General features: G+C 39.8%; 1 protein-coding gene across 1 annotated transcript in view; it reads left to right on the forward strand.

Annotated features, from left to right (window-relative positions):
- The window catches only part of LOC310907371 (piezo-type mechanosensitive ion channel component 2-like), an 88,626-nt gene extending 64,257 nt beyond the window's left edge, over positions 1-24,369 (forward strand). Inside the window, exons 29-45 of the mRNA XM_083857556.1 lie at positions 1,173-1,340; positions 3,691-4,080; positions 5,440-5,698; positions 6,216-6,398; positions 6,820-7,072; positions 7,817-7,949; positions 8,367-8,514; positions 8,628-8,842; positions 10,577-10,735; positions 11,936-12,083; positions 14,537-14,725; positions 15,142-15,234; positions 16,319-16,491; positions 17,805-17,921; positions 19,893-19,972; positions 20,622-20,790; positions 21,657-24,369. Coding sequence (XP_083713682.1) covers positions 1,173-1,340; positions 3,691-4,080; positions 5,440-5,698; positions 6,216-6,398; positions 6,820-7,072; positions 7,817-7,949; positions 8,367-8,514; positions 8,628-8,842; positions 10,577-10,735; positions 11,936-12,083; positions 14,537-14,725; positions 15,142-15,234; positions 16,319-16,491; positions 17,805-17,921; positions 19,893-19,972; positions 20,622-20,790; positions 21,657-21,909 — 3,130 coding nt within the window. The 3' untranslated portion in view covers positions 21,910-24,369. The remainder of the gene's footprint in view (positions 1-1,172; positions 1,341-3,690; positions 4,081-5,439; positions 5,699-6,215; positions 6,399-6,819; positions 7,073-7,816; positions 7,950-8,366; positions 8,515-8,627; positions 8,843-10,576; positions 10,736-11,935; positions 12,084-14,536; positions 14,726-15,141; positions 15,235-16,318; positions 16,492-17,804; positions 17,922-19,892; positions 19,973-20,621; positions 20,791-21,656) is intronic.
- The last annotated feature ends 2,989 nt before the right edge of the window (positions 24,370-27,358 follow it).

Raw genomic sequence — 27,358 nt, forward strand, 5'->3', positions numbered from 1 at the left:
TTTCTGACCTCTTACCCAATTCTCTGTGCCCCTGGACAAACATCATGCTTGCCAAGGAAGCAAATTCCCTGCTGCCACTGCTCAGGTGTAATACAAACAGAGTCAAAAGAAGAAAAGTAGAGTGTAAATCCTGAATTTTGGGGTCTTTTCCTCTTTCATTCTATCTGAGAGACTCAGACAGGTCATTGCATGTGTTAAAACACCAGCCCACTCAACTCATTTCATTGACATCTGTGTTTGTCAAAGATCTTTACAGGAGAAATAATCTTTTTACCTACCATATGTCATTAATGTATTTGCTTCTTCCCTGTTGTTCTGTTAAATGCTTGTATTTAATTATGTACTTTCTTTCTCATAACTCATCCAGTTCTTTCCTCCAGTTACACATGAATGCTTAACATATTGTGTGTATCTCTGGTGTCCTGTTGTATTTGATAAGTAAAAGGAGATAAGGGTTTATTATATCTGTTCTTTATTTCAAGATGTGCATGTTACCAATTTTGAAATACTTTTAAGCTATGATTGAAATAAATGAAATCTTCTGGAAAGAATCATCAGGGCTTCCTAGCAAATATCAAAATAAAAGCCATCCCATGCAGAGCAGGTTATATTTGGCATGCATTTACTGGCTAAGTAACATATCCGATTTGGCTCTTTGGTTTGGAAAGAAGATTAGCCAATGTCTGACAGCTATTTTACTATTTGTGGAATATGAACTTAATTTAGTTTTAAGGGCTCTTTTAGAAAATTGGCTTGTACCTGTGTAAAAAGGTTCAGCACAGTATATCAGTAATAAAACAAAATTTGTGCAGAGGACGTCCCTTCCCAAAACATCCTTGTGAAATCTGGAAATTTCAGAGGTAAACAAACAAAATAAAACCAGCTCACATATATAAATCTGTTCCCGGAAAGCATGTTGAGCACTATGTTGGTTCCATATCTTCTTGAAAAGTGAATAGATGGCCTTCTATAGTCCCTATATGAAATTGACCATGACTAACCTGTGCACAGAAATATGTCTCCATGGTAACTCTAAACAAATCCTTATCTTCTCTCTGAAGCTTTTTTTCTGTGTGTCAGTGTCTAGCTGCATGGCGAGCATATTTGTTTACTGAACCATGTGATACCATTTGTATTTAACACTGTCTCTATAACTGTTTGCGCTGCTGTAGCTGCTACACTGAAGCAACCATGCTGTTCTCAAGGCAGTCAACCCTTGATGATTTAGATGGACCAGACTCTGTTCCTAAAACAAGTGAGCGCGCTCGACCTAGGCTTCGTAAAATGCAGAGCATGGATATGTCCTCCTCATCAGCTGACAGTGGCAGTATAGTGTCAAGGTGCTTAACTCATGCATGCTTTGTTCACTCTTTGTTTACTCATACCATTATTGTGACTGCAGTGTACATGGATCTGTGTTTGCAGACACGTGGTGTGCAGAGTGGTTCGCATGGTTACAGGAAGCTTTACTCTCTCCTGTGTCGTGGCACGGTTCTGAGATTCAAAGTCAGGATCATAATCCAGGATTCATTTGCTGTTTCATTTCTTGTTCTGTTTCATTTTTGTTTTCATCCTCAGTTCATGTATTTTTTAAAGTTGTTCCATAACATTACGCTGGGTATATAAAAACAGGCTAAAGTCTGTATTTATTCAGCTAAAAAAGTGTCGTATTTTCAGAGTTACTGAGTTAAGGCTTGTTGTTAAATTGGAAGCTAGAAGTTAAGTTCCTCAGCTAATCAGTTATCCTAAATATGGACTGAGATGTGCAATTTTATAAACTAAGGCACCATTGTGCCAGTTTTTCAATTTTTATTTTTCTCCATATAGGAAAGATTTTGAAATATGTTTTGATTACTTTACCATTGATTTACAGTAAGGTGTTGGAATTAAGAAAGGAAAAGTAGTTATGAAAAACCAGCAAATAATATTAACATCCAGTGCAAGAGCAAACTATTCAGAGCTGTTCATTCACTTTTTAGCAGGTAAACCCCAGGGATTTACATGACATTGGGAAGCAATGTTCGATCATTTAATAAATATTATAAATCTGAAATTTTATGTAATTTTGCATCATTGTTTCTCAATTTTGAAAGTGTTTGACAATTTTTTGATTCAATCAGTTTGGAAATTGTGGTATTCTATGATTTTGTACATTTTAATCAGAATGATTGCTACTCATTCCAAACACACATCATCAGAAGCGTTACATGGCCTAATTAAAGCTCTGCTACAAATAATGTGATCTGACATAGCCACAATAAGTTTGGAAGCAGTGTAAAAGAAAACAAAAGGAAACGTAATTTTTAATTTTGGCAGAAGATGGTAGTGCCAGATGGCTTTGCCAATGCCAGTTCTCTCTAAAATATTATAGTTTATGTGAAAATATGGCCCCATTAATTTCATAGGAGCTAGTGAAATCTTGTTTTGTCTCTGTTGAGATACAGGGATATGCAGCCAGCAAAGACACTGAGTTGGTGCCTGTTGTCTAATCTGTGGAGAAGGAGTGGAATGAGACTAAAAAGAGAAAGACAAGGGGAGAGGAAAAGAAAATGCTTGAGAAGAAGGGCCACAAATGTAATCAGAGAGCTGGAGCACCCCTGCTATGGAGACAGGCTGAGAGAGCTGTTCATTCTGGAGAAGAAAAGGTTCTAGGGAAACCACAAAACGAACTTCCAGTATTCAAAGCATGGCTAAAAGAGAGATGGAGAGGAACTTTTTGCAGAGCATGGAGTGGTAGGACAAGAGGAAATAGCTTTACATCAAAAGAGGGCCAGTTTAGATTAGATATTAGGAAGAAAATCTTCATTCAGAGGTGAGGCACTAGAACAGGTTGCCCAGAGAGGTTATGGATGTTGCATCCCTGGAAGTGTTCAAGGTCAGGTTGGATGGGGCTCTGAGCAACCTGGTCTAGCGGGAGATGTCCCTGCCCATGGCAGGGGAGCTGGAACTAGATGCTCTCTAAGGTACTTTCCTGCCCAAACCATTCTATGAGTCTACGCAAATCCAAGAGTAAGGAAGGTGAATCAAGCAAAGAACTGATCAGAGCACATCAGAGAGTTGAATCCAGAAATAGGTACATTCAGAAGTAAAGCCGGTAAAAAGGCTGTATTGAAGAACACAGGGCGATCTAAAGGTAAGCAAGATAGCCTGTTACTGGAACATTTTTGTAATTTGGTTTGTATTTCTTCCTTCTAGCAAGTTCCATGTTCTTTTGTATGAATCTGAGTTGATATATGTGTGTTCAGTTCATGTTCCAGTTGTATACAACACTCAGACAGTGGTTGTTAAAAGCACTGTGTTTAGAAGGAATCCCATGGCTGCCTATCCTTCACGATGGAGCATATCTTAAATAGATGTAATGGCAAGTGTTGACTGTTCAGAAATGTTTGAATTGCTTTCAGAAAGGCAGTGTAGTTTCTCTTGTTGATAATATTAATTTGCCCCTTGCTGGTGTTAAAAGATGGTGAATCACTGAATTCAGTAGGATGTCATTCAGGGAACAGATGGACCCAGATGTTCCATCTGTATAAGAGGAGATCAGGATATCTTTTCTACCAGATCATATGAACTTTGAAGGCCTGGGAATGCAATGAGGTTGCTCAGCTGTCTGCACAAAGGTGCAATTAACAAACTTTGCTTGATCATAACTCTTGTAAAACTTAACTGACTCTCTTCATCCATCTCCAACAGTGAACCCACACAGGTCACCATGCTCTATTCCCGTCAGGGGACCACAGAAACCATTGAGGAGGTAGAAGGGGAGCATGAGGAAGAAGGAGGTCATTCCGCATCAAGGTTGGAAGAAGAGGAGGTGGAAGATTATAGCCTGGATTCAGAAGGGGCTGCATATACTCCTGATACCGATGTGCCATTGTACTCCACAGTGGACAGCAATGCAGAAGCTCCACCTTCCTACAGCAAAGCTGTCAGCTTTGAACATCTTCCCTTTGGCTCCCCAGATGACTCAGCTGGGAAAAGCCTCATGATGGTGAGCCCGGACGACAGTCGGACGGACAAACTCGACACGATTCTGCCCCCACTGACGCACGAGCTAACAGCCAGTGAGCTGCTCCTGAACAAGTAAGAATCCTCAACCAGGAAAAATTGTTGATCACAATGTGTAAAATTTTGTTATTCCTTTGTTGTTTTGTTTTGTCTCAGAACTAGCCTACAAATTCTGATACAGACCTTGTGCTAAGTTTGGCTTAAGGGAAAAAGCTCATTTCCTGAGCAGTTGTTCTAATTAGAGATTTCTAAAGTGATTCAGCTTCATCTTGGAAGGAATCTCTGCTTTCTTCCTAGATGCCATATTTAATTGTTCTGATTAGCATTGAATTTCTGTGCTGCAATTGTCTTGGGGTCAAGGACTTTCCTAAATATTCTTTGTGGAGAGGACTTCTTTTCTCCAGGCAGCTGTGATTTCAAATGAGTTTCCCCCAGGGCTATCTGGAAAAATATTTCTCCTTTAATTACTTTGGATTACTGTAAGGGAAACTGTGACCTTTGGCAATTTTTGTTTAAACCAGTGGGAGCTGAGGGCTATGGAGAGATGACCCCTTGCTAGGTGCTTTCGTAAGGGAGAGGATGTTCCCTTTGCCCCTTAGACACTGCTCAGTAGCACAACCAGCACGGAGGTGGGGAAGGTGCCACTGCACATCTTCAGCTGTTCTCTGGCCTGACTCAGTTGGGGAGGGCTTCTCCAAATGCAGGAGCAAAAAACCTTAAATAGAACTGCCTTTCAGTCTGCCTGCACCTGGAGAGAGAGGGTGTATAGATCTGACTTTGTCAGGTGCAGTGTCTTGTCGTCTGGTTTTCCGTAGTTTTTTTGCTCTTCAGTAAGATCTCTTCTCAGGCCAGGAAACTGTATGAAACGCAGAGAGGATTATGAATATAAATAGTGATGATATGTATATGAAAGTCACTGCCATTTGTATTTATTTGAGCCATATAAATAGATTGGACACATCTAATGCTCATGGGTATTTTTAATGTACTAATCTTGTGCCCCTGGACGATTCATAACGTCAGTATTGTGATGTACCTCTGATTTTTCTCCAAATTCCTGTCTGTGTTGATAAATCAGACGTGAATCCACACCAGTACTGGATGATTTGCATGAGATATGTTGGTTGGGCATCTGTAGGAAAGCTGTGGTTGTAGAAGCGCTTAGGCCAGGTTGATTCTCTTTCTGGCTAGATGAAAAATCAGCAGAACGATGCTTCTATTTACTTGGCCTGAAATTCTTGTTTTCTGAGCTTAGAATCAGGCTATTTGATTATAATACCAAATCCTCCCCCCCCACCACTTTTTTCTTTTTTTTCTTCCATTGGGCTGAGCAGCAGATTTTAATACTTTTCAAAAGGAAAAATAGTAGCAATTTGAAAAGCAGCTCTTGTGAAGTTCATGTTCAGTTCATTTGTGGTACTCTGCTCCTTGCAGGATGTTTCATGATGATGAGTTGGAGGAATCAGAGAAGTTCTATGTTGGTCAGCCTCGAGTCTTGCTCCTTATTTATGCCCTGTACAATACGCTGGTGGCCCGATCAGAAATGGTGTGCTATTTTGTGATCATCCTTAACCACATGATCTCTGCCTCCATGATAACCCTGGTGCTTCCCATCCTTATATTCCTGTGGGCCATGCTGTCTGTTCCTCGGCCAAGCAAACGCTTCTGGATGACAGCCATTGTCTACACTGAGGTATGCTGCTAGTTTTGCAAGCCCATGTCTAACACAGAAAACTGAGGCTGTAATCTTTGCATGGTCCCTTTGCTGTTTTTGGTCTCTGGGATTTGGGCTGGGCCTTTGGCCCTTCATAGTAATACAGGTGTTTTCTAAAGTCCTCAGCAGTTTTTGTGGTATGGAAAGATCTTGTTTCTTATTTTCTTCATTGCAGTGAGCAAGTTCTTTCCTGGCATGTAAAGCAGTTCTCACAAGAACAGACCATTTGCAAAGTGTTGCTTTGTAATGGTTAATCAAGAGTCAGAATTCACGGCTTGTGGTATCTCAAGTACCACTGAGTAGCATCTGTTGGTAAATTTTGATTGACTTTATTATGGGAGAAATGTGAAGTGTTATTCTCCTGTAGTAATGAATATGCTTGTTTATGTTCTCATAAAGCTGACAAAGTACTCATATTTTATCCCTCTTACTGTCATGAGGCTCTTATATCTGACATGCTTATAAAACACCCCAAGTGTGTTGTGTTTCCGAACAGGTGGCCATTGTCATCAAATACTTCTTCCAGTTTGGCTTCTTTCCTTGGAATAAACATGTGGATTACACAAAAGATAAACCTTACCATCCACCCAATATTATTGGCATTGAGAAGAAAGAGGGTTATGTACACTATGATCTTGTTCAGCTTCTGGCTTTATTCTTCCACAGATCCATTTTAAAGGTAATCTGGGTTCAGGTAGTTTCTTATTTTATATTTGATTTTTAATTTTAATTTTTTTAATCACTCATGATATAAAGAAGTCATTCATTTCGTTATCAGGAAAAACTTCTTCCATTAAATGTTATTGAGCATTTGAAGTGGCTGCCCAGGGAAGTGGTTGAGTCACCGTCCCTGGAAGTGTTTAAAAGACATTTAGATGTGGCACTGAGGGACGTGGTTTAGTGGTGGATTTGGCAGTGCTGGGTTAACAGTTGAACTGATGATGTTAAAAAACTTCTGCAACCTAAATGTTTCTATGATATCCTGACACATTGAATTTATCCTCTCCCTTGTGAACGTGTGACTGAGCTGAGCAATGCCTGTGATAAATATTGTGACAGAAATACAGGCTTGATGTGTTCTCTTTTTGCTTTTCTACTAGTGCCATGGATTGTGGGATGAAGATGAGAAAGGAGACAGATCCAGTAATAAAGAGGATACTGATGATGAGCTCTCTCTAACAGGAGGCAGGAGAGACTCTTCTGCCTCTCTGAAATCTGTCAATCTTGCCGCATCAGTGGAGTCCATCCATGTCCACTTCCCTGAGCAGCAGACTGCCATCAGGAGGAAGAGTTCTAGCAGCTTATCCCAGATTTCTCACAGGTCCAGCTTCTCCTCACACAGATCTAAGAGAGGTAAATGCTATGGCATTTCTGGGATTTGAAGGACAAATGTTCATTTCTCATAGGATCATTCTACTGAAACCTTGGACTGGTTGCTGAGGAGCTCCCAGGGGCTACTGAATGCTGCTGCTTCTCAGTGATGAAATAGGATATGAACCAATGTATCTTCATGTTTGAACACACTCCAAGCCTTCTTAAAGTTCAAATAGAGAGCCATACTTTGTGATTCATTGTGTTTTTTAAATGACATTATCCAAAAGCTGGGAAAGGAATGCTCAGGGTGGCCCAGATCCAGAAATTCTGGTCCAGGATAATCTCCAGCTAGAGAGAATACAAAGCACATGTATTTTTCATATCTACACTTGTAGACACTTGAATTAAGAAAATGTTTTTATTACTTATATTGAAACGGAGTGCATGTCCCACCTTGTAAAAAGGGCAGGGGTACTCTAGCCTAAATATATACGATACCAATTGAGGTAACTGAGCCAGATCAATCAAATACTTGATTTTATCACTAGTCTGCTTTCTCTTTTTATAGCTATTAATCAAGTTTTGATCTGCCACTGATCAAAACTTTACTGGATGCTCTCAATATTTTGTCATACTGGGGGGAAAAAGGCAGAATTCATTTCAAAGCTTCTTTGAAATGTGGGAGTTATATGAGATGGAAGTCTCAAGATTTATTACTTTCTAGCTTTAGCATTTAAACTTTTATTTTCAATTGAACTTCTCTTTCCCTTGTCTTTTTTCCAGGAAGTACCAGTACACGGAACAGCAGTCAGAAGGGAAGCAGTGTGTTAAGCATCAAGCAAAAATCTAGAAAGGAGCTTCTCATGGAAAAGTTTCGAGAACAAATGATCAAAGCCAAGGCTTTTACAATTAAGAAGTGAGCAATATGAGGAGTTGTGTGGGTTTGGGAGGAGGTTCCAAACATGAAAGCAGTAGGGCAGCATTTTAAAGGGAGCAGGCTACTACTGATATTAATTCAAGTGTCTGTTGTATGCAGATGTCCCACCAGCTGAGCATCATACAAATCAGCAGTTGTTCAAATAGCATATGCCAGATGAAAAAGCTAAACATCCCATGTGACCTTGATTGGCTATATATGTTTCTACTGAACAAATCCTAATACAATGGTTTAGAAGCAGTCAGAACAAAGGGGTGGTGTCTCTGCAGTCCTGTGAAGGCTGTCGGAGAATATCGTAGTTATCTTTTAAAATATTAATCACACCAACCTCAGCCTTTACTTTCTTCAGTGCAAGTTTTGTGTTATTAAATCACATTGTGGTCTATGTTTTTTTAGGACTCTTCAGGTGTACGTGCCCATCAGACAGTTTTTCTACAATCTTATTCATCCAGACTACAGTGCAGTGACTGATGTGTATGTGCTGATGTTCCTCGCAGATACTGTGGACTTCATCATCATTGTATTCGGATTTTGGGCTTTTGGGGTACGTCACAGAGGCATCTATCTGTAAATCCTCAGCAGGATTTACATGTTGTAGATAGTAAATATCATGCAAATGTCCTTTTTCCTTGACCACCCTTATATTTTGCTTTTCAGAAACATTCTGCTGCAGCAGATATCACCTCTTCTTTATCAGAAGACCAAGTCCCAGAGGCATTTTTGGTGATGGTGCTCATTCAGTTTGGTACCATGGTGGTAGATCGAGCACTATACCTCAAAAAGACTGTCATGGGAAAAGTCATCTTCCAGGTCATCCTTGTTTTCGGAATACATTTCTGGATGTTCTTTATCTTGCCTGGAGTGACAGAAAGGTATAAGCCTTATAAACAAACGATATGGGTGGAATACTAATGTTCTACCAAGCTCTCTGTATTTAAATTGGAGATGTTTATAGTTAGGCTTTGGAATCATGATCAAGTTTCTTCTTTGCCTCATTTCTAAGCAGAAAGTTGGAATGCATTTCCACAGCAGTAACTGTGGCCAGTATAAGTTTGAGGAAGAATTAGTTATATATGTACAGAAATATTCTCAGTTTAGGCCAAAATGCCAGCAGATGAAAGAGAAATTGCCTGTAATTGAGTGATTAGAGCCTTTAGCTGAGACAATGTTGATCTCTGATCCAATTCCCTGCTCCCATGACTGCTGCATACTGCTTTAGAAGGAGTGAGTAGAAAATGCCTTCCTCAGAGTAACTTATAAATTAGCACTTTCCTGAAATGCATGAACTGTAGTTTTAAGTCTCCTTAAAGTGAGGAATGTCTAAAATATGTGTTTATTCTGAAGAACAAATTTCTCCTCCTGTGCTGCTGCTGCTTGGTTCTGGAGGTGATATGGAGGTGGTCACTGGCTGCAGGAAATTTTTTGTCCCACACCTGGTCAGACTCACTCCTAAATCTAACATTTCTTATTTCATGGCTCAGGGCACTCGACCACTGCAGTCTGCAGTGCAGAGGTGTTAAGGTTCTTTCCCTAGTGTATGGCTAACTCTCCTCTTCCTACTTTAAGTTACTGTAAAGTATTTTCCTCACTCCATTGACTGTCCATGGAAATTGAGTGTGTCACCTAAGCATATTACACTGCATTAACAGTCAAGTTATTTTACTGGGAAAAAGAATAGGTTCATAGTGTAAAGGAAGACTGAAAAAATCTCACTTTCTCTCAAAAAGAAAGTGCAGTGGAAACTGTGCCCAAATTTGAAAAAAAAATAATTTTTCAAATGTATGTCTTATCTACTGCATATTGAGAATTGTTTTGAAATAAAATAATTTTGACTTTGTTCTTTTTGGAAACCTATATCAAGTTGGTAATCTCAAATCTGCATCTGAACCATCCTGTATTCCTTCTATGTGAGATTAGAACTCCCTGCAAATTTCTGTATTAAAATATTTCCCTGGGATTTAATTGAAAATATTGGGTTATGGCTGGCTGGCTGTCCATCATGAGGCATCTGCTGCAGATCCACTGTGCTATTGAATAACAACCAGAATGGCACATGTGAGGAGAGGTTGATGGTTAGTTCAGTCCAGAGAAAAGAAAATGAGGAGCTGTCTAAACTATTTGTTGGGCTAACACTTGAGTCAAGCAGGGAAGGGCAGAAGTTATTTTCAGAGGTCACTCCATCTTAAATTCCTGTATGAGGTGCATTCGTGAACACAAGTAGCCACTAAAGCTGCCTTGATTGAGCCCCCACCCAGGGCTCACAGAGGACTGAGCCATCATGGGGGCTGAGGAAGACTGGTCTGTGTTGGGCAGCAAGGGACCTTCTGCGTTCAGAAGGAGAGGGCACTGCCCAAAGCCTTCCCTCTTTGGGGAGCCTGTTTCCAGTCTCTCCCCTGTGACCCTGAGGTGGCAATGGATGCTGGTTTTAGAGTTTTTCATTCAGTGTCTTTCCAATACTCTTTTAACCCTGCCATGGGCTCAGCAACCAAGGCCTTTTCACAGGACCTCAGGAAGGGGAAACTGCCAGGAGCGAAGAAACATTTCAAGCTAATTTGGTCATACACAGATACAAAGCTCATTGTTTTCCTTTATCTTTTCCTTTACAGGAAATTTAGCCAGAACACAGTTGCCCAGCTCTGGTATTTTGTGAAATGTGTTTATTTTGGCTTATCAGCTTATCAGATACGCTGTGGATATCCAACTCGTGTTCTTGGCAACTTCCTCACAAAAAGTTATAACTATGTCAACCTGTTCTTGTTTCAAGGGTAAGCACAGACTTACTGCCTTTCTTCTTTCTTTTGTGTAATAAGGATCTGATATAGTGAAATGCTGGGGTTATTCATGACTTTTCTTTACAGACTGGTGGAAATAAGACAGTGTATTTTGCACAACACACTGTGTATATGCCATATATTCCCTGTAGTCCCCAAAAAAAAAGAAAAATCTGTTTCTGGAAGGCACACTTCATAAAATTTCATCTCTCAGTCTGAAACCAGAAGCCTGATACACCAGTCAGCCGTTCAGTCCCTTATGAAATAGATATTTTTAGCACTTCTAAGAAATCACCTTTATGAACAGAAATAGGGGCTACACATTGTGCTAGAAACAGGTAATGGTATTAGTTCTGCAGTCCTAAAAAGTAGTAAGGTGTCAAATCCCAAAGAGACCTTTGGAGCAGGTCTAGCTACTCTACCTCAGCAGGTGAAAGGAATAGAGTGAGAGACAACACACCTGAGAAACAGGAACGTAAAAACAAGCACCAAAAAAATGTTTGGTTTGAGAAGCGTTGCACATTTGAAACTCTTCAGGAGTTTGCAGTGTTTGAGCAAGGAACAGGCACAGCATCACCTCAGAGTGCAAGGTGGTTTTACACAGGCAGGCCATATCCTCCATTTACACTGTTACAGTGGCCTTGTGATTAAGCTACTTTGAAGCATATATGTATTTCACAGAAAAAAAAATGTGATAGGGAAAGTGTGAGACTAGGAAAGAGAATGATGCACTTTGGACAGCTGCTCTTTGCATGTTGATTTCCTGTTGATTCCCACCTTCTTCTGCTGTTTAATCCTGAGTCACAAAGCGTACCTAGTTCCATATGCAGCAGAGGGCTGCCCACCTACTGCAAAGATGCCATGCAACACTTGGTGTAAGGAGGTATAAAATTAATCACTTCATCCTCAAACATGTGCTCCTCTCCCAGATTAGAGGAATCTAGGAAATCTTGTACTATTCCATCAGTGGCTCAATCACAATTATGGATGCATAAACATGTATATGACCTGCCCAAGAAGATTTAGAGTAACACAAGCTATGGCAATTTCAGGATGTGATTGTATTTGTGTTTACAGAATCCCCAATTAAGGTCTTTTCATGTTGTCTTCATTCTCCCCCTTATCATATATACTCTTGTTGTGCTTGTTTGATGTGATGTTTCTGATAAGTTATCTGCTGTGGTCTCCCTTCAGGTTCCGCCTGGTTCCATTTTTGACTGAGCTGAGAGCAGTAATGGACTGGGTTTGGACTGATACCACTCTCAGCCTTTCCAGCTGGATCTGTGTTGAAGATATCTATGCTCATATATTCATCCTGAAGTGCTGGCGAGAGTCAGAAAAAGTAAGGAAGCCTCATATGAATGATTCAGGCCTTCTCTCCCCCATGCAGAAGGGAAGAGAAATAATCATGAGTCCCTAAATGATTGAGAAATCCACCATAAAAAATTTGTTGGAAGATATGCCTGTCACTTGTGTTCAGAAAGATTCAGGCTGTTGGGTACTTTATGTTGCTGGCAGCCGCTGTGAATGAAACTTCAAATGGCTTTTCTTTTGTGCCCGGCTTATTTTTCCACCATTAACATGAACTCTACAAGCATGTGCCTGCTGGCGTAATTGCATGCTGGGTTTCAAGGCTGGGGTTGGAAGTCCTGCTGTTCACACAGTCTCACACACAACTAAACGAGTAACCTGGGGTAGCAGGGAAGCTGCAGCTGAGGAGAAAGGTCAGTAGAAGGAAGAGCTCTTGCCCCACAATGTAGGTCCCAGGGACACCAGGTTCATGTAACTGCAGAGGGAGCTCAGCTGGCTCCTTTATCTCAGGAGAGTCCCTGCACATCCAGAACTGAACTGCAGGCCAGATAAAGCCACCATTTGTCTCACTGAAATTTCACTCTCTTTAAATCATTTAAGCTTCAGTTCAAATTAAGCTTGCAAATTCTGGATTCTTTATAACTGCTATAAAGATTGCAACCATATGCTTGCTTATTTTGCCAATTTGAAAAAGAAATCAAACCTTATTTTAAGAGTGACCAAACCAGTCAGAAATTCTACATCTGCATTGAAATGGATTTATTTTTAAGTGTTTCTGACGTATTTCTACTTTTATTATAGTTCTGTCTCTTAATGGCAATTACTTTCTAAGTATGTCACTTAGATTAACTCAGAGCTAAAGTGCACACAAATCTTGCATATAGCCTTTTTCTCTCCGACTCCCACTTCTGCCATGAATGGAAGGAGTTCTGAAGAACTTCAGGAGTCGGGGAAGTAATAACCCAGCTCTACTTTGACTCTTCATCTCACTGCATTTTTTTAAGCTACAATTCACATTATGTGTAGCAGAGATCTGACATGGGAAGGTTTCCAAGCCTAAGCTGGCACGTATGTTCTAATGCCATACAGCTAAATAACTGTGCCATGACTTTACGAGTGTTGTTCAAGGTGCTTTGCTTCTCTCTGTCTCACTGAGTGGTATGCCTAAGTACTTGAACTGCTAGACTCTCTCTGAGATGTTCTATAACATCATTAAAGGTGCCTGAGCTAATCTCTTGCACACAAATAATATACCCCTGGTGATCTTGATACGACATTTTAATGAAAACAGTATTCTGTAGCACAAACGACAAATTACTTGATACACTGTTTTTGAAAAGTAAATAATTGGTTTCAAATATAGCATTGTATTAAAAATTTATTATTCTCATAGGGCTTTATGGGTGCATGTTGCAAAGCAAGAACAATTTGCTGAAAGCCAGATTCCTGATGTGTTTGAGGGGCAGTGCAGTACCATGCATCTTTATTTTGCATGTGTGGTATGTAGTGCATTGAGTACAAGCTACTAAACACTGTGGAGTTAAATCCTGTAAGAGAATTACACCAAAATAAATTACAGTGAAACTAAGACATTTTATAGAATTGTGAAACTATTAAGAGTATTCAGTCATGAGGCAAATAACAGAGGACAGGAATTACAGGCAAGGCAGAACAGACATGCCATCTGATCTGCTTTGGAGGGAGAAGAAAAGCAGTCACTCTTGTCTTCAGAAGCTAAGAAAGAGGAGGATATTACATCAGCAATATCCAGATTTTAGGAAGGGCAACAAAATTTTAAACATCAGTTTATTGGAGTTGGTGCAGAATTCTCTAGGAACAGATTGGATCAAGCCTGTGAGCTCTTAGAAATACTGCAAGTGAGGTGTGGAGTGAATGTGGAGGTAGTGCAATATCAGACATTTTACTGATTGTGTATGTCAGTTGCTGGTGAACAATTTTCCTGCTCCCTCCATCCCCCACAATATACAGTTTGCAGCATTTCAAGACCTATGAGAGGAAGTCTGCTTTAAGGAGTTTTAAGATAAAACCATTTTGAAGTGCAAATACAAGAAAGTGGGTCCCCCACGATAGCAGTTTTTGGAACAAATTGTTGTATCCCTGCTTCTACTATTATTTTGTATTTTGCTCTTGTGAGTTCATGTTTGTACTTTGACAAAAAAATCTAATTATCCTACCTAAATTCTTCCTTCTTTATGGTTGTGAGAATCAAAATCCAGAGGTTTACAATATTTTTCACACTGGACACACACTTTGGATTCATTTGACACTTTTCTCTGTTGTCATCAGAAATTGGGTGTCTGTGCAGGTTTACCTAAAAAAAATCTCAAAATAGCTGGCCTGACATGGTAGCAAATTACCACAAGAGATGGGAAGCCTTAAGATTGTTATATATTCACCCATCAAATCATATGAAGTGTACTTTTGACAGAAGAGACGTTACCATACTGCTGTTTGCTTTTGCAGAGATATCCCCAACCAAGAGGCCAGAAGAAAAAGAAAGTTGTGAAGTATGGAATGGGTGGCATGATTATCGTCTTGCTGATTTGTATTGTCTGGTTCCCACTGCTCTTCATGTCTTTAATCAAATCTGTTGCAGGCATCACCAACAAGCCTCTAGATGTATCAATCACAATAACTCTAGGAGGTTATCAGGTAAAAAAGAAGAAACACTAAAAGCAAACTGTTTTTTGCATTATATTTTCTTGTGTTATTTCTTCTTCCTTTCATTGAGTTGAATTCTCCTGCTTTATGCAAGGTACCTGGCAAGCTTCCACAAATGACCCCTTTTGGGTATAAAATTATGTTATTTTATCACTGATGTAAAATATTATCTTCATTTTCAAGTTAAAACCAAACCCAACTGGCAGTGGAAACCGAATAAATTATCCTACAGGTCCACATGGTAGATATAAGATAATTGTAGCTTGCATCTCAGTGGAATGAGATTATAACATTGTTTTGTTGAATTGAGTGCCATAATTGTCTTGGGCTGTGATGCACAGGATGCCGTGGTGTGTAACAGCCAATGTGAAGTAAATGTGATAAGCATGTGTTCTTTTGTTTCTCAGCCTATTTTTACCATGAGTGCTCAGCAGAATCAGCTCAAAAGTTTGGATCCGAATGAGTTCAATGAATTTCTGAGAAGCTATAGGGGTAACACTGTAAGTGAAAAGTAGAATACCTCATTACTTAAAATTGTGTGCATGTTTCCATGGAGGCCTTTTGTGAGTCTTGTTTGTGTAGTTTTAAGTGGTCATCAGTGCTGTCATCAGTTGGAAGATGTTTCTATAAAGAGGATTTGCATGAATAAGGGTCCAGACGCCATTTGTCAGGACAAGGCTGGGTTATGGTGAGACAAGCTACCATTAATGTAGACATCTTTGCACAAAATCCTGGAAGTCAGAAACCCTAGTTGTCCTGTTGTCCAAATAAAACCCTCCCCTCTAAATGACACAAACCTTCAGGAAATGTGATACTGTTTGTGTACTGCCAAAGAAAACATGCTGTGGGGACAAAACAGTGTCTTAGGCAGTTTTAAGCCCCATGCTCCTTCCTAGGGCACACATCTTCCACCTCTCAGTGAGGAATGGTGGTGCTGTCAAAAGAAAGTGTGTGTAGCCTAGAAATGTTTTGACAGTAAAATGTCAAAACAAAAGCATTTAAGCACAGTTCAGTGTATCATAGAGCAGCATGCCCAGTTTTCACAAGTTTCTACAGGAAAAGGACTAGTAATTAGTAGGAGCTGTTGCATTCCTAATGTAACTGTCATTTGATCAGATATAACTTTAAAAGAAGTGCCTGCTACTAGCCCATTAAAGAATTTGATATTAGATCCTAACAAATAGCCCATGTATAATATCACTAATATTGAACCTAGATCCATTTGGAAGTTACAAGGGTCTAGTTTGCAGACACTTTTCTATGCAGAAAGATACTTAATAAAAGACAGAGTAAAATTTTAACTCAAGTTTAAATAGCCTCTACGGAGTTTACTTCATGAACTTTCAGACTCACTTTGACCAACATGGCCATCAAACAATAAGCCATTTTTGTTGTGCCTTCTTAGCTTGGCTATACTTTGTTGATTCCCTTTCCTATCTCAAGCCCCGTTTGGTACCTGAGGAAAATAATCCATGCTCTTACAATTAATCAAAGAGTCACAAATCTGTCTGACTGGGAAATGTGGCTCTGTATCTTATGAACATCACTGCACTGAAATTTTCTTTTCCTCTTCTACACCTACAGGCTGCTTTGCAGTTTCTAGAGGGCTATGCAAGAGAAGATATAACTCGAGCAGATCTGGAGGGAAATTCAAACTCTTTATGGACCATTAGCCCTCCCAGTAGAAAGAAAATGATAGAGGGACTTCTAGACTTTGAAGCTGATTTCACTTTGGTTATTTCATGGACCATCCAGAGGTAATTAAACAAAGTTCTTATGAGGTGGATGGGTCATTTGCCAAGCATTAGCTCAGTAGAACAGTTCCACACTGCATTTTTGGTTTAGATTTTTAGCAAATTCTATTGTATGGCAGAGCAAAAAACTGTGAGTAGAGGGAGAGAGACAGAGAGGTCACTTTTGTTACCCATGTAAACATTTGTTGCCTGCAGTTCTGAAAAAATAAAAAGTGGAGCCACTATCAAGTAGATTATTTAAAATGTCCAGGTGGAATTTTCAATGGGACTTGACAGGAAGGAAGAAAAAAGTAAGAATATTTTAGTCAGTTCTAGATGGAGATGTTCCAATGAACTGCCCTTAACAACGACCTTGCTAACATTTATGGAAAGTGAATACTTAGACCTAGTTAAGGCAGAAAACCTATGAGGAAATACAAACAGAAATTCTTGGTCCTTTTATTAAGGGAGTCTGAAAGTGACACAAACTATTTTTATGTGCAAATACCATAACAATGGCACAGATCCATTTTGTTGAGACCTTTGCCTGCTCACATGAGATTTCTTTGGTGAATTAACTTTGGTGAAAGAGACAACCTAAAGTTGTGCTCAAGTTAGAGCACACCCAGTCATCAAGGTCATTTGCTGGCTACTGTCTGCTAGATGGGGTAGATTGCTGAATTAAGTTGGAGTTAAGTTATCACTCCATGGCAATTAAGTTCTTTTTCAGCTTCCATATTTACATGTTTCCTTGGAAGTAGAAGCTGGATTGTTGTAAGACTGTGCACCAGAAGCAGGTCAGCTGAATCACTGTGAGAGCTCTGAACATGCTGGGTCCATTCTTCCACAGTCAGAAATAGGCTTGTAATGAATCTGCACACTTAATTCAACTTTATTTGACATCCCTCCTGCCCTTATTTTCCTGGAACCACAGACTATTAGCTAGTGAATTACATCACTCCATCATTTCTGGGCCTTACATTCATTTTTAGTACTGCTACTCAGTTTGCCCCTGTGCTTTTATAGCTACAAGCATTAATACACTTGTGGAAAGAGACATTTTTCACGCTCAAATTGTATCTTGTGGGTTACGGTGTGAACATGAACAACTGAAAGTTTTATAAATTTACCACAGTGACTTAACTGCTGTCTTTCATCTAGACCAGGAGGCCACAAGAAGCAGTGAGGTGGGCCTGTTGTGTCACAGAGGCAGCAGACACACTTTCTGCCGTGGGGTGTTTCTCTGCAGCCCTCAACAGCCCAGGAGCTGCCTCACCCAGCTTAGGATATGCACTCGTTGTAGGTTATTAATGTGTTGTCCCTTTTATTTGCAACAGAAATCTCTCCCTTGGTGCCAAAGCTGAAATAGCGTCAGATAAACTTACCTTCCCACTGAAAAACCATACCAGAAGTTATATTGCTGCAATGATGGCTGGAAATGAACCAGAAAAGGTGTAAGTTATTTTCTTTTTCTGTTTATATGCATAATTTCCCCTTTGAAGCCTGATTTCCTAAGGTGGTCAGGTTTGTGCAAATGTTTAATTTGTCTGCCCATCTATCCCCCTCTAATAAACAGATTCCAACAGCACTGAAGCCAAGTAATAGTAATATTAAAGGTGAAAACTTGTTTCCTATTATAAATGCAGGCTGAGAGGACCATGAACACTGGATCATCAACAACAAGCATGGTGAAGCTATTAGTAACTTTGATTTATAGGATAAGCACAAGTTCAGTATATTCACAGTTCAACTCACCTTTGAGTTACATCAGTTCTTCTTGATCTGAGGATGTTGTATTGAAGATTTTTTTGTTCTAAATAACCATCCACACTGTATCTCACATTGTTATCCTTGAATAGTACTAGATTGGCAAGGAAGTGTTAAATCACTGCGGTCAAAGGGTAACATCTGCAGTCGTTCCTGAAATCAGATCTTTTCCTGTGATGGAAATTCACAAGGCATGCTCTTCATATAAATATCCAACATTATTCTACAGATATAGCCTTATGGCATTAACAGCAGCGGTGACTCCTTTTAGATCTGAAAAGAGTCTGGCTCTTCCTCTTCCACCTTCTCTCTGGGGATTACTTGAGAGCAGTAGTTTCTAAGTATTGCTAAGTGAACATATCATCCCTGAATGCCACTTGATCTGATTTGTGGCCACAAGAGTTGAAAAGTTTAAGCTGAGACCAACTGGGATTGTGAAAACTCTGAGGGGTTCTTATCTGTTAGTAGGTAGAAATTAGATTTGCCCTTTGTGTGCACAGCTGTTTTTCTGCACCCACACATGTACACTCGTACATCCAAACCAACTGCTATTGCACATGTGATCATTGCACTTAAAAAATAATTGATGCCTCTTTTCTGCTGTGTGAAGATACAGCAATATTTCCTAAGGTAATGTAGGGCCACAGAGGGTAGTCTTTTCTCATTTGTGGGAAGGAGTAGTTCATTCATAATTCTCTCTTTGCAGGAGGCAAGCAGTAACAGACTATACAGCGGCATTCGCCTGTCTTGCAGTAATTTTGTAGATTTAAGGGTTTTTTGCTTGGTCATAAAGGAAAAATGGTTGTGATAGCTATTAGCCACTCAGATACTTCAGCAGGGAGCTTTTTGCCACCACCTCTGCTGGGACAATTTAGCTGCTGAGCTCTTACATCTTCTTGGACCTGCTGGAGTGATGAGAAGGGATTTTCAATTGGCCACCCTTCTTCTTCCTCAGCCTGGTGTATGCAATGTAGCCAAGTGTCACAGGACTTCTCTGAGACCTCCTCTTCCCTGGAATTTTTCAGTCATTTGAGGAAAATGTTAGGACAGTGTCTCTGCTTTTAATGAAATGTGTCTTCCTCTAGATACTGGTAATTTATTTCCACTTGAGATTATTTGGTTTCGAGTCCAGTGGAAGAACTTTTGAAAACACCTTTCTTTCTAAGTTTGAAATCCTCCTAAAAGCTGTGAAATTATTTCCCAATGAAAAATTCTGGCAAAAAAAATCTCACTCTTTTCAGGTGTTACTGTCGAAACACCTTTCAATTCTGAAATAATAGCTGTGCTCACCACATATTTTTCTAGCTTGTTTACTACTGGTGATGTGCTGCCTTTATTATATACTTTATGGCTGACTATGAAAGCAGATTTTTAAAAAAGGGAAACAAAATACAAAGTCTACATTTTTTGCAAACACACATGCCCCAGGTATGTGGAATTCATGGTGTGTGAATGGTGACATCATGGATGGAACTCTCTGCTGAAGTTCTGAAAAAAACGTAGCTGAAAAATCCAGCTAATTTTCAGATGTGACATCTGAACATTATAAAGTCATAACTTAAGACAATTACTGGGAACTGTGTATAGTACTGTTAGATGCTCTAAATTATTTTAGAGGTATAAAAATATGAAATATTTGATTTCTCATTTTTTTCCAGAACATTAGAGGAAGTTTACCCATATTACATCAAGGCTCCTAGTGATTCTCTGGCAAAACCTATAAAACAGCTGTTGAAAGGTATGTCTCCAGACCATGGAAAACAGAGTATGGCTTAAAAAAGTGCAAGGCAGCACTCACACTTGTACATTCACAGCTGGTATGGGGCACCTCAGTCTGAAATGCACTTAAAATGGTTTTTACTTGGTGTCTGCAAGCTTGAGGAAAGATAAGGTAATACATTATAAGGCAGAAAATGCATCTCCATGTATTTTATCTTTGAATTTAACAATAGGGACTCTAAAGATAAAACCATCTCCTTTCCTTCAAGTCTGCTTTACGAACTGTTTTCCTTTGTTTTATGTGTAAGTGATAACAAGTTTCACTTCTCCACATCTCCCTGCTACCTTACTGTGAACAGTCAGTAGTGTTGCATGACATTAGTTGTACAGGAGAGCATGTAGGTGATATGAAATATTTAAAATTTTTAATGCAGATTCAGATAAGATTTACAGAAAAAAACCCACAGAAGTCTAGATTTTATATTTTTGTATAAAATATGTAATGTAATACATTACATATATATATTACGTATATTACATATAAATAATGTAAAATGGAGTAAGATTACTTCTGCATTTTATAATGCGGACGTTTAAAGTATCTGTCTCAAAATATTTCATTTTTGCAAATCTTGCTGTATATATATTAACACTTCTTTTTTCAATAGATTGCAAGTGGGAAAATATTACCGTTTCCCTTGTTAAAAATACATCTGAAGAGTGGTGGGTTTTGAATCAGCTTGGAAAAAGACAAAAAACGTCTCAAGAGAGTCTAGAACTCTTCATATTCAGTGATAAAGTCAGTCCACCGAGCCTTGGATTCTTGGCTGGTTATGGGTAAGAAGAAATTTTTACATAAAATTAAATAAAGTACATAAGATAGAAGTAGAGGTGACTTTATTTGCTGATTTGAGGGGTTATTTCTTTTTCATTGTTGTAGTGTTTGAATGTTACAATATTTTGAAAAGGTGTTTTGTGAGATTTTCAAATCTATGTCTATTAATGTTATCTATAGAAGGATTAATATTTGCAAGGTATTACCCCTGATAACTGCTCTCCAGTGGAAACAAAAACAGAAGCACCCTTCACACTGATTTCCTACTGAATAGAAATAATTCAAAACATGTTAGTTTAGGTGCAGATCAAGCTCTGCCCAAACTCTGCCTGGTTTTGGTCACCTTCTCAATCTTGTAGCCAGGATCATGGGGGTGAAAGAGTTATGAAATAAATCTCCACAGACAGAGAAAGGCAGGAGACTAAGCATTCCCAGGAGATACACCCTTCTGGTAGGATTTTGGAGAAGTCTCCATGGAAAGATTATTGGGAGGACAAGCAAATGTTAGTCACCAGTTGCATAGACCTTAATAAAAAATATTAGACATGAAAGCTGACAGATTATTTGCCTTTAGCAGCCAGCTGCTGTCAGATTCCAGTTATGACCTCCAAGCTGTAGCAGGCAGGACATGTGACCATCAGCAACTGGGGTTAAACAATTGAAGTCAGCAGCCTCAGCTGTTTATGATTCCAGATTTGTGAGGTGTTCAAAGAGATCCTCACCCTGTGGCACAGCAGAAACAAGACCCTAATTAGAAATCAATGCTCACCCCGCTGACAGGCTACAGTTAGCCCTGTAGATGAGCTTCCTCACACTTGGCTGTCCTTTTACATGGCACGATTTGAACTCTTCCGTTCTTTCTTTCCAGCATTATGGGACTATATGCCTCAGTTGTCCTGGTGATAGGGAAGTTCGTCCGTGAATTCTTCAGTGGGATATCTCACTCCATCATGTTTGAGGAGCTGCCCAACGTAGACCGAATCCTGAAGCTGTGTACTGACATTTTCCTAGTGCGAGAGACTGGAGAACTGGAACTAGAAGAAGACCTGTATGCCAAGCTAATATTCCTGTATCGCTCACCAGAGACTATGATCAAGTGGACTAGGGAAAAAAATAATTGATCTCTTTGGCATCACACTGCAAATCAAGTTGGTTAAATCTGAATTTCAAAGGAAAAATTTTAAAAGCACAATATTCTCTTAAGAGCTAAGCCTTTTATAGTTGGGTAGCAATGATTTTTCACTGAAGGAATCCTGGAAGCTACGGCCTTAGGAATCCATGCTGCCTTTCAAATTAAGGATCAACGGTGAAGAAGGTTGAATGATTTGTTGTTTTTAATGTGCCACTCCTCTACAATCTGGGGACTGCTTTTTAATTTAATCAGCAAAAAAGTTTGCATCTTTGTCTGGCTAATTTAATTTTCCAGACGACCATTACAACTTAAGAGAGGAAACCAAAGGAGTGAACCCACAGATGACTACAGTGTACCTTCTTAATCCTTTCTGGAGCCACACAGTTTGGATTGTGCAATATGCTGTTGTACATCACTGACTTTCAAGCTACAGTAATGGGACACTGACGAGCCTTCAGGACACCCAGCACCCAGGGCCACACTGGGAACTGAAGACATTCTAGCCATACCCATTTGTAGAAAAGCAGAGGTTTTGATGTACAAAGGACACTGTGGACAAGCCTCTGTCAGCAAAAAGAAAACAAGTAACAATCTCTTGAAATGCCTTATTTTATTTGTACAGTCACAGGAGACATTTCCACCAAACATCAATGACTTTTCTCAGGAAAAAGAAAAAACAACTGAAACTTGACACTTCGTCAAGACTAACTAATGGCTAGAATAATTATGGTGAATTATGGGGTGTTCTGCTGGGCCATTCTCTTCAGCATTACTGCTTTCCATTGGATGAGAAAAGAAAGTGAAATCAATGACCTAATGAGCTACTTCATTTCTTATAACCCTTTAAAGACTGAGTAGTGTGTGCTTCTCTCTGCTCCCCATGACATGCTTTTTCCCATTTCGATGATTTAAGGCAACTGTTGTTTTGCTGTTAGCTGATATTCTTCTTCCAGTGTTTCAGGTATATGAAAATGTTTACATATTCCAAGTCACATTTTTACATCTGAGACGGGTTTTATTTTTTAAGTTCCCAAATATAGACATACATATGAGCTTGAGAAATGTCCTTTTTTTTTTTTTTAATTGCTATTATTACTGAAACAAATGGCTCATTAGAGAACATTTCAGCATGAAAATTTGCAATTGCAATGTAGGTTTCTTTCCATGTTAAAAAAAAAAAAAACTGAGAAAAAAATCATTGAGTGGATAGGGTATGTTAAAAGGATATACTTGTAGTTTTGATTCAGTAATGACTTAAAATAAAGCACATGTTGCAAAGTCATTTTAGAAGTATTTTTTCCTCTGCCTTTTTACATGAAATGGGAAAAGTTTGACATTCTTCTTAATCTGTGACAAATAAATCTCTTCCTTGTAGTTAGCTGCTATTTATTATATGAATGATTAGTTAATCACCAGAAAGAAACTAACATAATTTGCTGGCACATTTTACTGCAGAACTTCATAAAACAGCACAACTAAATGAAGTTGAAACATACTCTGCTGAGTGCTTCCATGACAAATGCTGTCACATCCATTCTATACTGTGAAAACTAACACTTTGAGCACCTTGACGTGCACAAAATAAAACTTGCTTCATGATATTGTAACAATAAAATAATTTGGTGACTGGAACTCACTGGAAGACAACCTGATTTCCTCTGAAGTGAAAAGGTGACTGCTCATACAGCCAGGCAGCATTCCTCCCTGGAAAGTTTTGCTCCATTTCTTTCATAGGTCCTGTGAATGAAAACTGAAATGTACAGGGCAGCCCTGACATAGCACTCAGGAATGCTAAAATGTCTTTTTTATAGTTAGATGGATCCTCACCTGGTTTTCAGTGATTGTAAGGATACCAACACTGGAAGGAGAAGTGTGAAGGATTTAGTGTGTTTCTAAAGGTACCAGCCAGCAGACCTTTGCTGGCCACAGTTGGTCCCTGGTCCCTTCCTGGTTCCTTCTCTTTACCAGACACTTCCTTACTTTTGGGAAAAATCTGTCTTCAGAATGAGCTGTACAGTTATTTGGGCTTTGCAAAAAATGTGCTGCTCTTTCTTTAATGGATTGATCAAACGTTGAAAATAAAAGGATTCTTCTGTTGTTTTTTTTTTTTTTTAATTTATTTATTTTTAAAACAGCCTATAGTCAAATCACTGAACTGGAGTGGGTAGCTACCTGCAACAGGTGAGGAGTGTACCAGACCATCCTTTGAGCCCAGCTGTACTGATAAAATTGAGCAGAGGAAACCAACAGCATACTGGGCCATACTTACAGGATCACAGCTGAAGGTCAAGGAAATTTATCAGTCCCCTCTATTCAGCACTTGTGAGATGACATCTGGAGAACTGCATGCAGCTTTAGGGGCTCCAGTGCAGGAAGAACATTGACATACTGGACTGAGCAGGCAGCTGAGAGCACAACGTGCAAGGAGAGCCTACAGGAGCTGGGCTTGTTCAGCCTTAAAAGAGAGAAGTACCATGGAAAATGTTATTGGTGTCTACAGCTGCCCAGTGGTGACATACAGAAAAGGTAGAGCCAATCTCTGCAGAACTGCATGACAGATCTGATTAAATAAAAGGAAAATTGCTTTTACCATGAGGGCAGACAAACACAGGCAAGTTCCCAGGGAAGCTATGAGATCCTCATCCTTTGAGGTTTCCAAAACTTGGCTGGTCAAGCCCTGAGCAACCTGTTTTAAGTGGCCATGCTTTGGATTGGGTTTGATCTGAAACTCCCTGATGTCCCTTGCAATCTGAATTACGTCATGATTTTATGATCCTGTCAGAAATGCAAAGTAACCATGATGTGCTTTCCCAGTTTATGGATGCATTAGCTCTTGTTCTGCCCATCAATAATCCAGACATAACTCCTTAAAACAGAAGGAGAAGCAGAGTTCAGCTGCAGTTTGTTTTCCTTGGCTCTATTTAGAAACCTGCATGTGCTTACGCAGACAGTGGTATGAGTTTGTAAGTCAGAGCAAGGACAAGCTGTACCCAGCTGTACCACCAGCAATCCCAGAATTCACACTGTGTGACAAGGCAAAAGGTTCAGCTTGCACCATTTGTGTAATTAAAGCTTTCACAGTTTTCCCTGGTTTGGTAAACTGGCTAATCCTGGGGTAATTAATACAAATAGATAAATAAATAGATAAATAAATAGATAAAACTGCAGCTGCTCTGCCTGGCACTGTGTGCTATTTAAACAGGGTTTCTACTCTGGGTACACATGGGCTATTTTAGATCAGGTTTTGTGGCTTCCTTCTTGAAGAAGGGAACCAGAGGAAATCTAATGCATTATTAAAAGCTTGGGGAAAACAAGAGAAACACAACCTGTGAGCATGCAATAGGAAAGGCAAACTCCCTGTTTAGCAGCCAAGAGAGCAGGACCTAGAAGTGCAGTACAATCCTGACCCACTGTACTGAAGGGTTACAGGTTTTTTAGGTTACAGTAAGAGTCAAGGTGGGCACTTAAGACAGCAGAAAGAGCCGGAGAAGAAATAAGTATTCAGAATCATTCAGCAAGACTCCTATGATTGAAGGAGCTCCTTCAATCCTGTGTTTCAAGTTGATAAAGTTCATGGCATCAGAAATCATTCACACCATAGCTTCAAGATTTGCCTGAGGAATGTGCTGCACAAGTAGCAAGCCATGCAAAGGACCACCAAACATCTCTCCTTGCCTCTCCTGGCCTGACAGGCACTTCCTGAGGCTGGTCCATGACTGATGACCAGGGAAGCTGCAGACTTTCCTCTCTCAAGAGTAGCTGGAGAAGTATTCATGTATGAAGGAAACTATCTTTGTCCCTTCTCGATACGCAGAAATTACTGAAACGCTTAACAAAAATACACAAAATTAAAATACTGTCCCATCCCAGGCTCTGGACTCATCAGATGTCATAAGCCCAAACCAGGATTGGTTGTCTAGAGGGACACACATCACACATAGAGCTCAGATATATTGTGACCATCTCTTCGTGCCTCTCCTCACCAGCAAGATCACACAACCTTTTTCTTGGTGTGGGGGGCCACAAATGAACATATGAGGATCCCCCCTAGCTAAAGCTAAAGCTCTCAGTGCTATGGTTCCAACCCAAACCTCCTTCAAAGGCTTTCATGAGGTCATATCATTTTTCAGAGGCAACCTAGTCTTAGTGTGAGGAATCTGACACCTCCATAGGGCCTGAGGCAGCCCAGCTGTGCTGGATGTGCTGCATTGCTGGACGCCAGCTAATGCCTGCTCTGCAACTTTAGCATCTTGCCTTGCACATTCAAGTACATCAGACACACATGCATGGACAGTGTGCATCTGTGCATATGTGTGTGTCTCTCTATCTGTTTTTCAAGAGCACAATTTTTCTGCATTAGCTCTCATTAATATTTCAAGCTGCTGCCTCCTGCAGCTCATGCTGGGGCGGAAGAGGGAGCTGCCAGCAGACACAGACGTGACTGTCAGACTCCTGTAGCAAACTTTCAGGGAAAGCACATTTTTAATGTTATGGCAGCAAGAGTGAGGTAATGCAGTTAAAATATTTATGAACCCTTTCAGCTGACATCTCCAAATACCTTGTGGAGTCTAAACTTTGGAGGTCAAGGCAGTGTATTGATATTCAACTTGATATTCATCCAGCTATAAAAAATTTTTAAACAATGCTGGGGACAGGAGGGAGGGAGGGATGGATCAGAGAGAAAAAAAGAGAAGACCAGTTGTAAAGTTCAGCACATATCAAAAGGAAACACATGGAGAGTTTGGACAAAAATTGAGCTGTACCTTTCTCCTTTTCACAGAAAGCCTTCTAAAGTTGTCTTTTAAAGGTTCAAAATACTCCTCCTCAAAAAGGGCCACAAAATAAGGATAAACTCCAAACATTCCAAGCTTGATACACCACCATGTTACCTGGCCTGCAGAAAGGCAAGTGGGATCTGCAAAGGATCCCCATATTTTATATTCTTATTCCATTGCTCACTGTCAGTTGAGCAGAAACATGGTGCTTACAGCTGATGGCTTGAGAGATGAGCAGCTGCTTGTGGTCTTGTTATTCAAAGGGGAAGGGGGGAAAAAAGAAAACAAGTAAAGGAACAAATAGATGAGAAAAAATAAACTCTAGAAATGCTTCCATCTACCAATTGCTCTGATGGACAAATAAGCAAAGTATAGCACTTCAGAATGTTTCAGTGGGGCCCCTAGAAGTCAATAATAATCATTTTTGCATGGTTGGACTCTGCTTGCTCTCTACCTCATGCCCACTGTGACCAATGTGGCTTTTACTGCTGGGCTCCATCCTTTGTCATCAGGTATCACATGTGCCACATCACAGATCCCCTTCCCTGTCCCCTAAAAATCTGCACAAGTTCACAGCTGCCAGGGCTCTGACACAGAGATCCCAATGCTAGCCAGCCCTGCCTACTCCCCAGGGTTCCAGCTCAAGTCCAGCCTCAAGCTTGC

The sequence above is a fragment of the Zosterops lateralis genome (assembly GCF_965231275.1).
Source record: "Zosterops lateralis genome assembly, chromosome: 1".
In the NCBI taxonomy this organism is placed as follows: Eukaryota; Metazoa; Chordata; class Aves; order Passeriformes; family Zosteropidae; genus Zosterops; species Zosterops lateralis.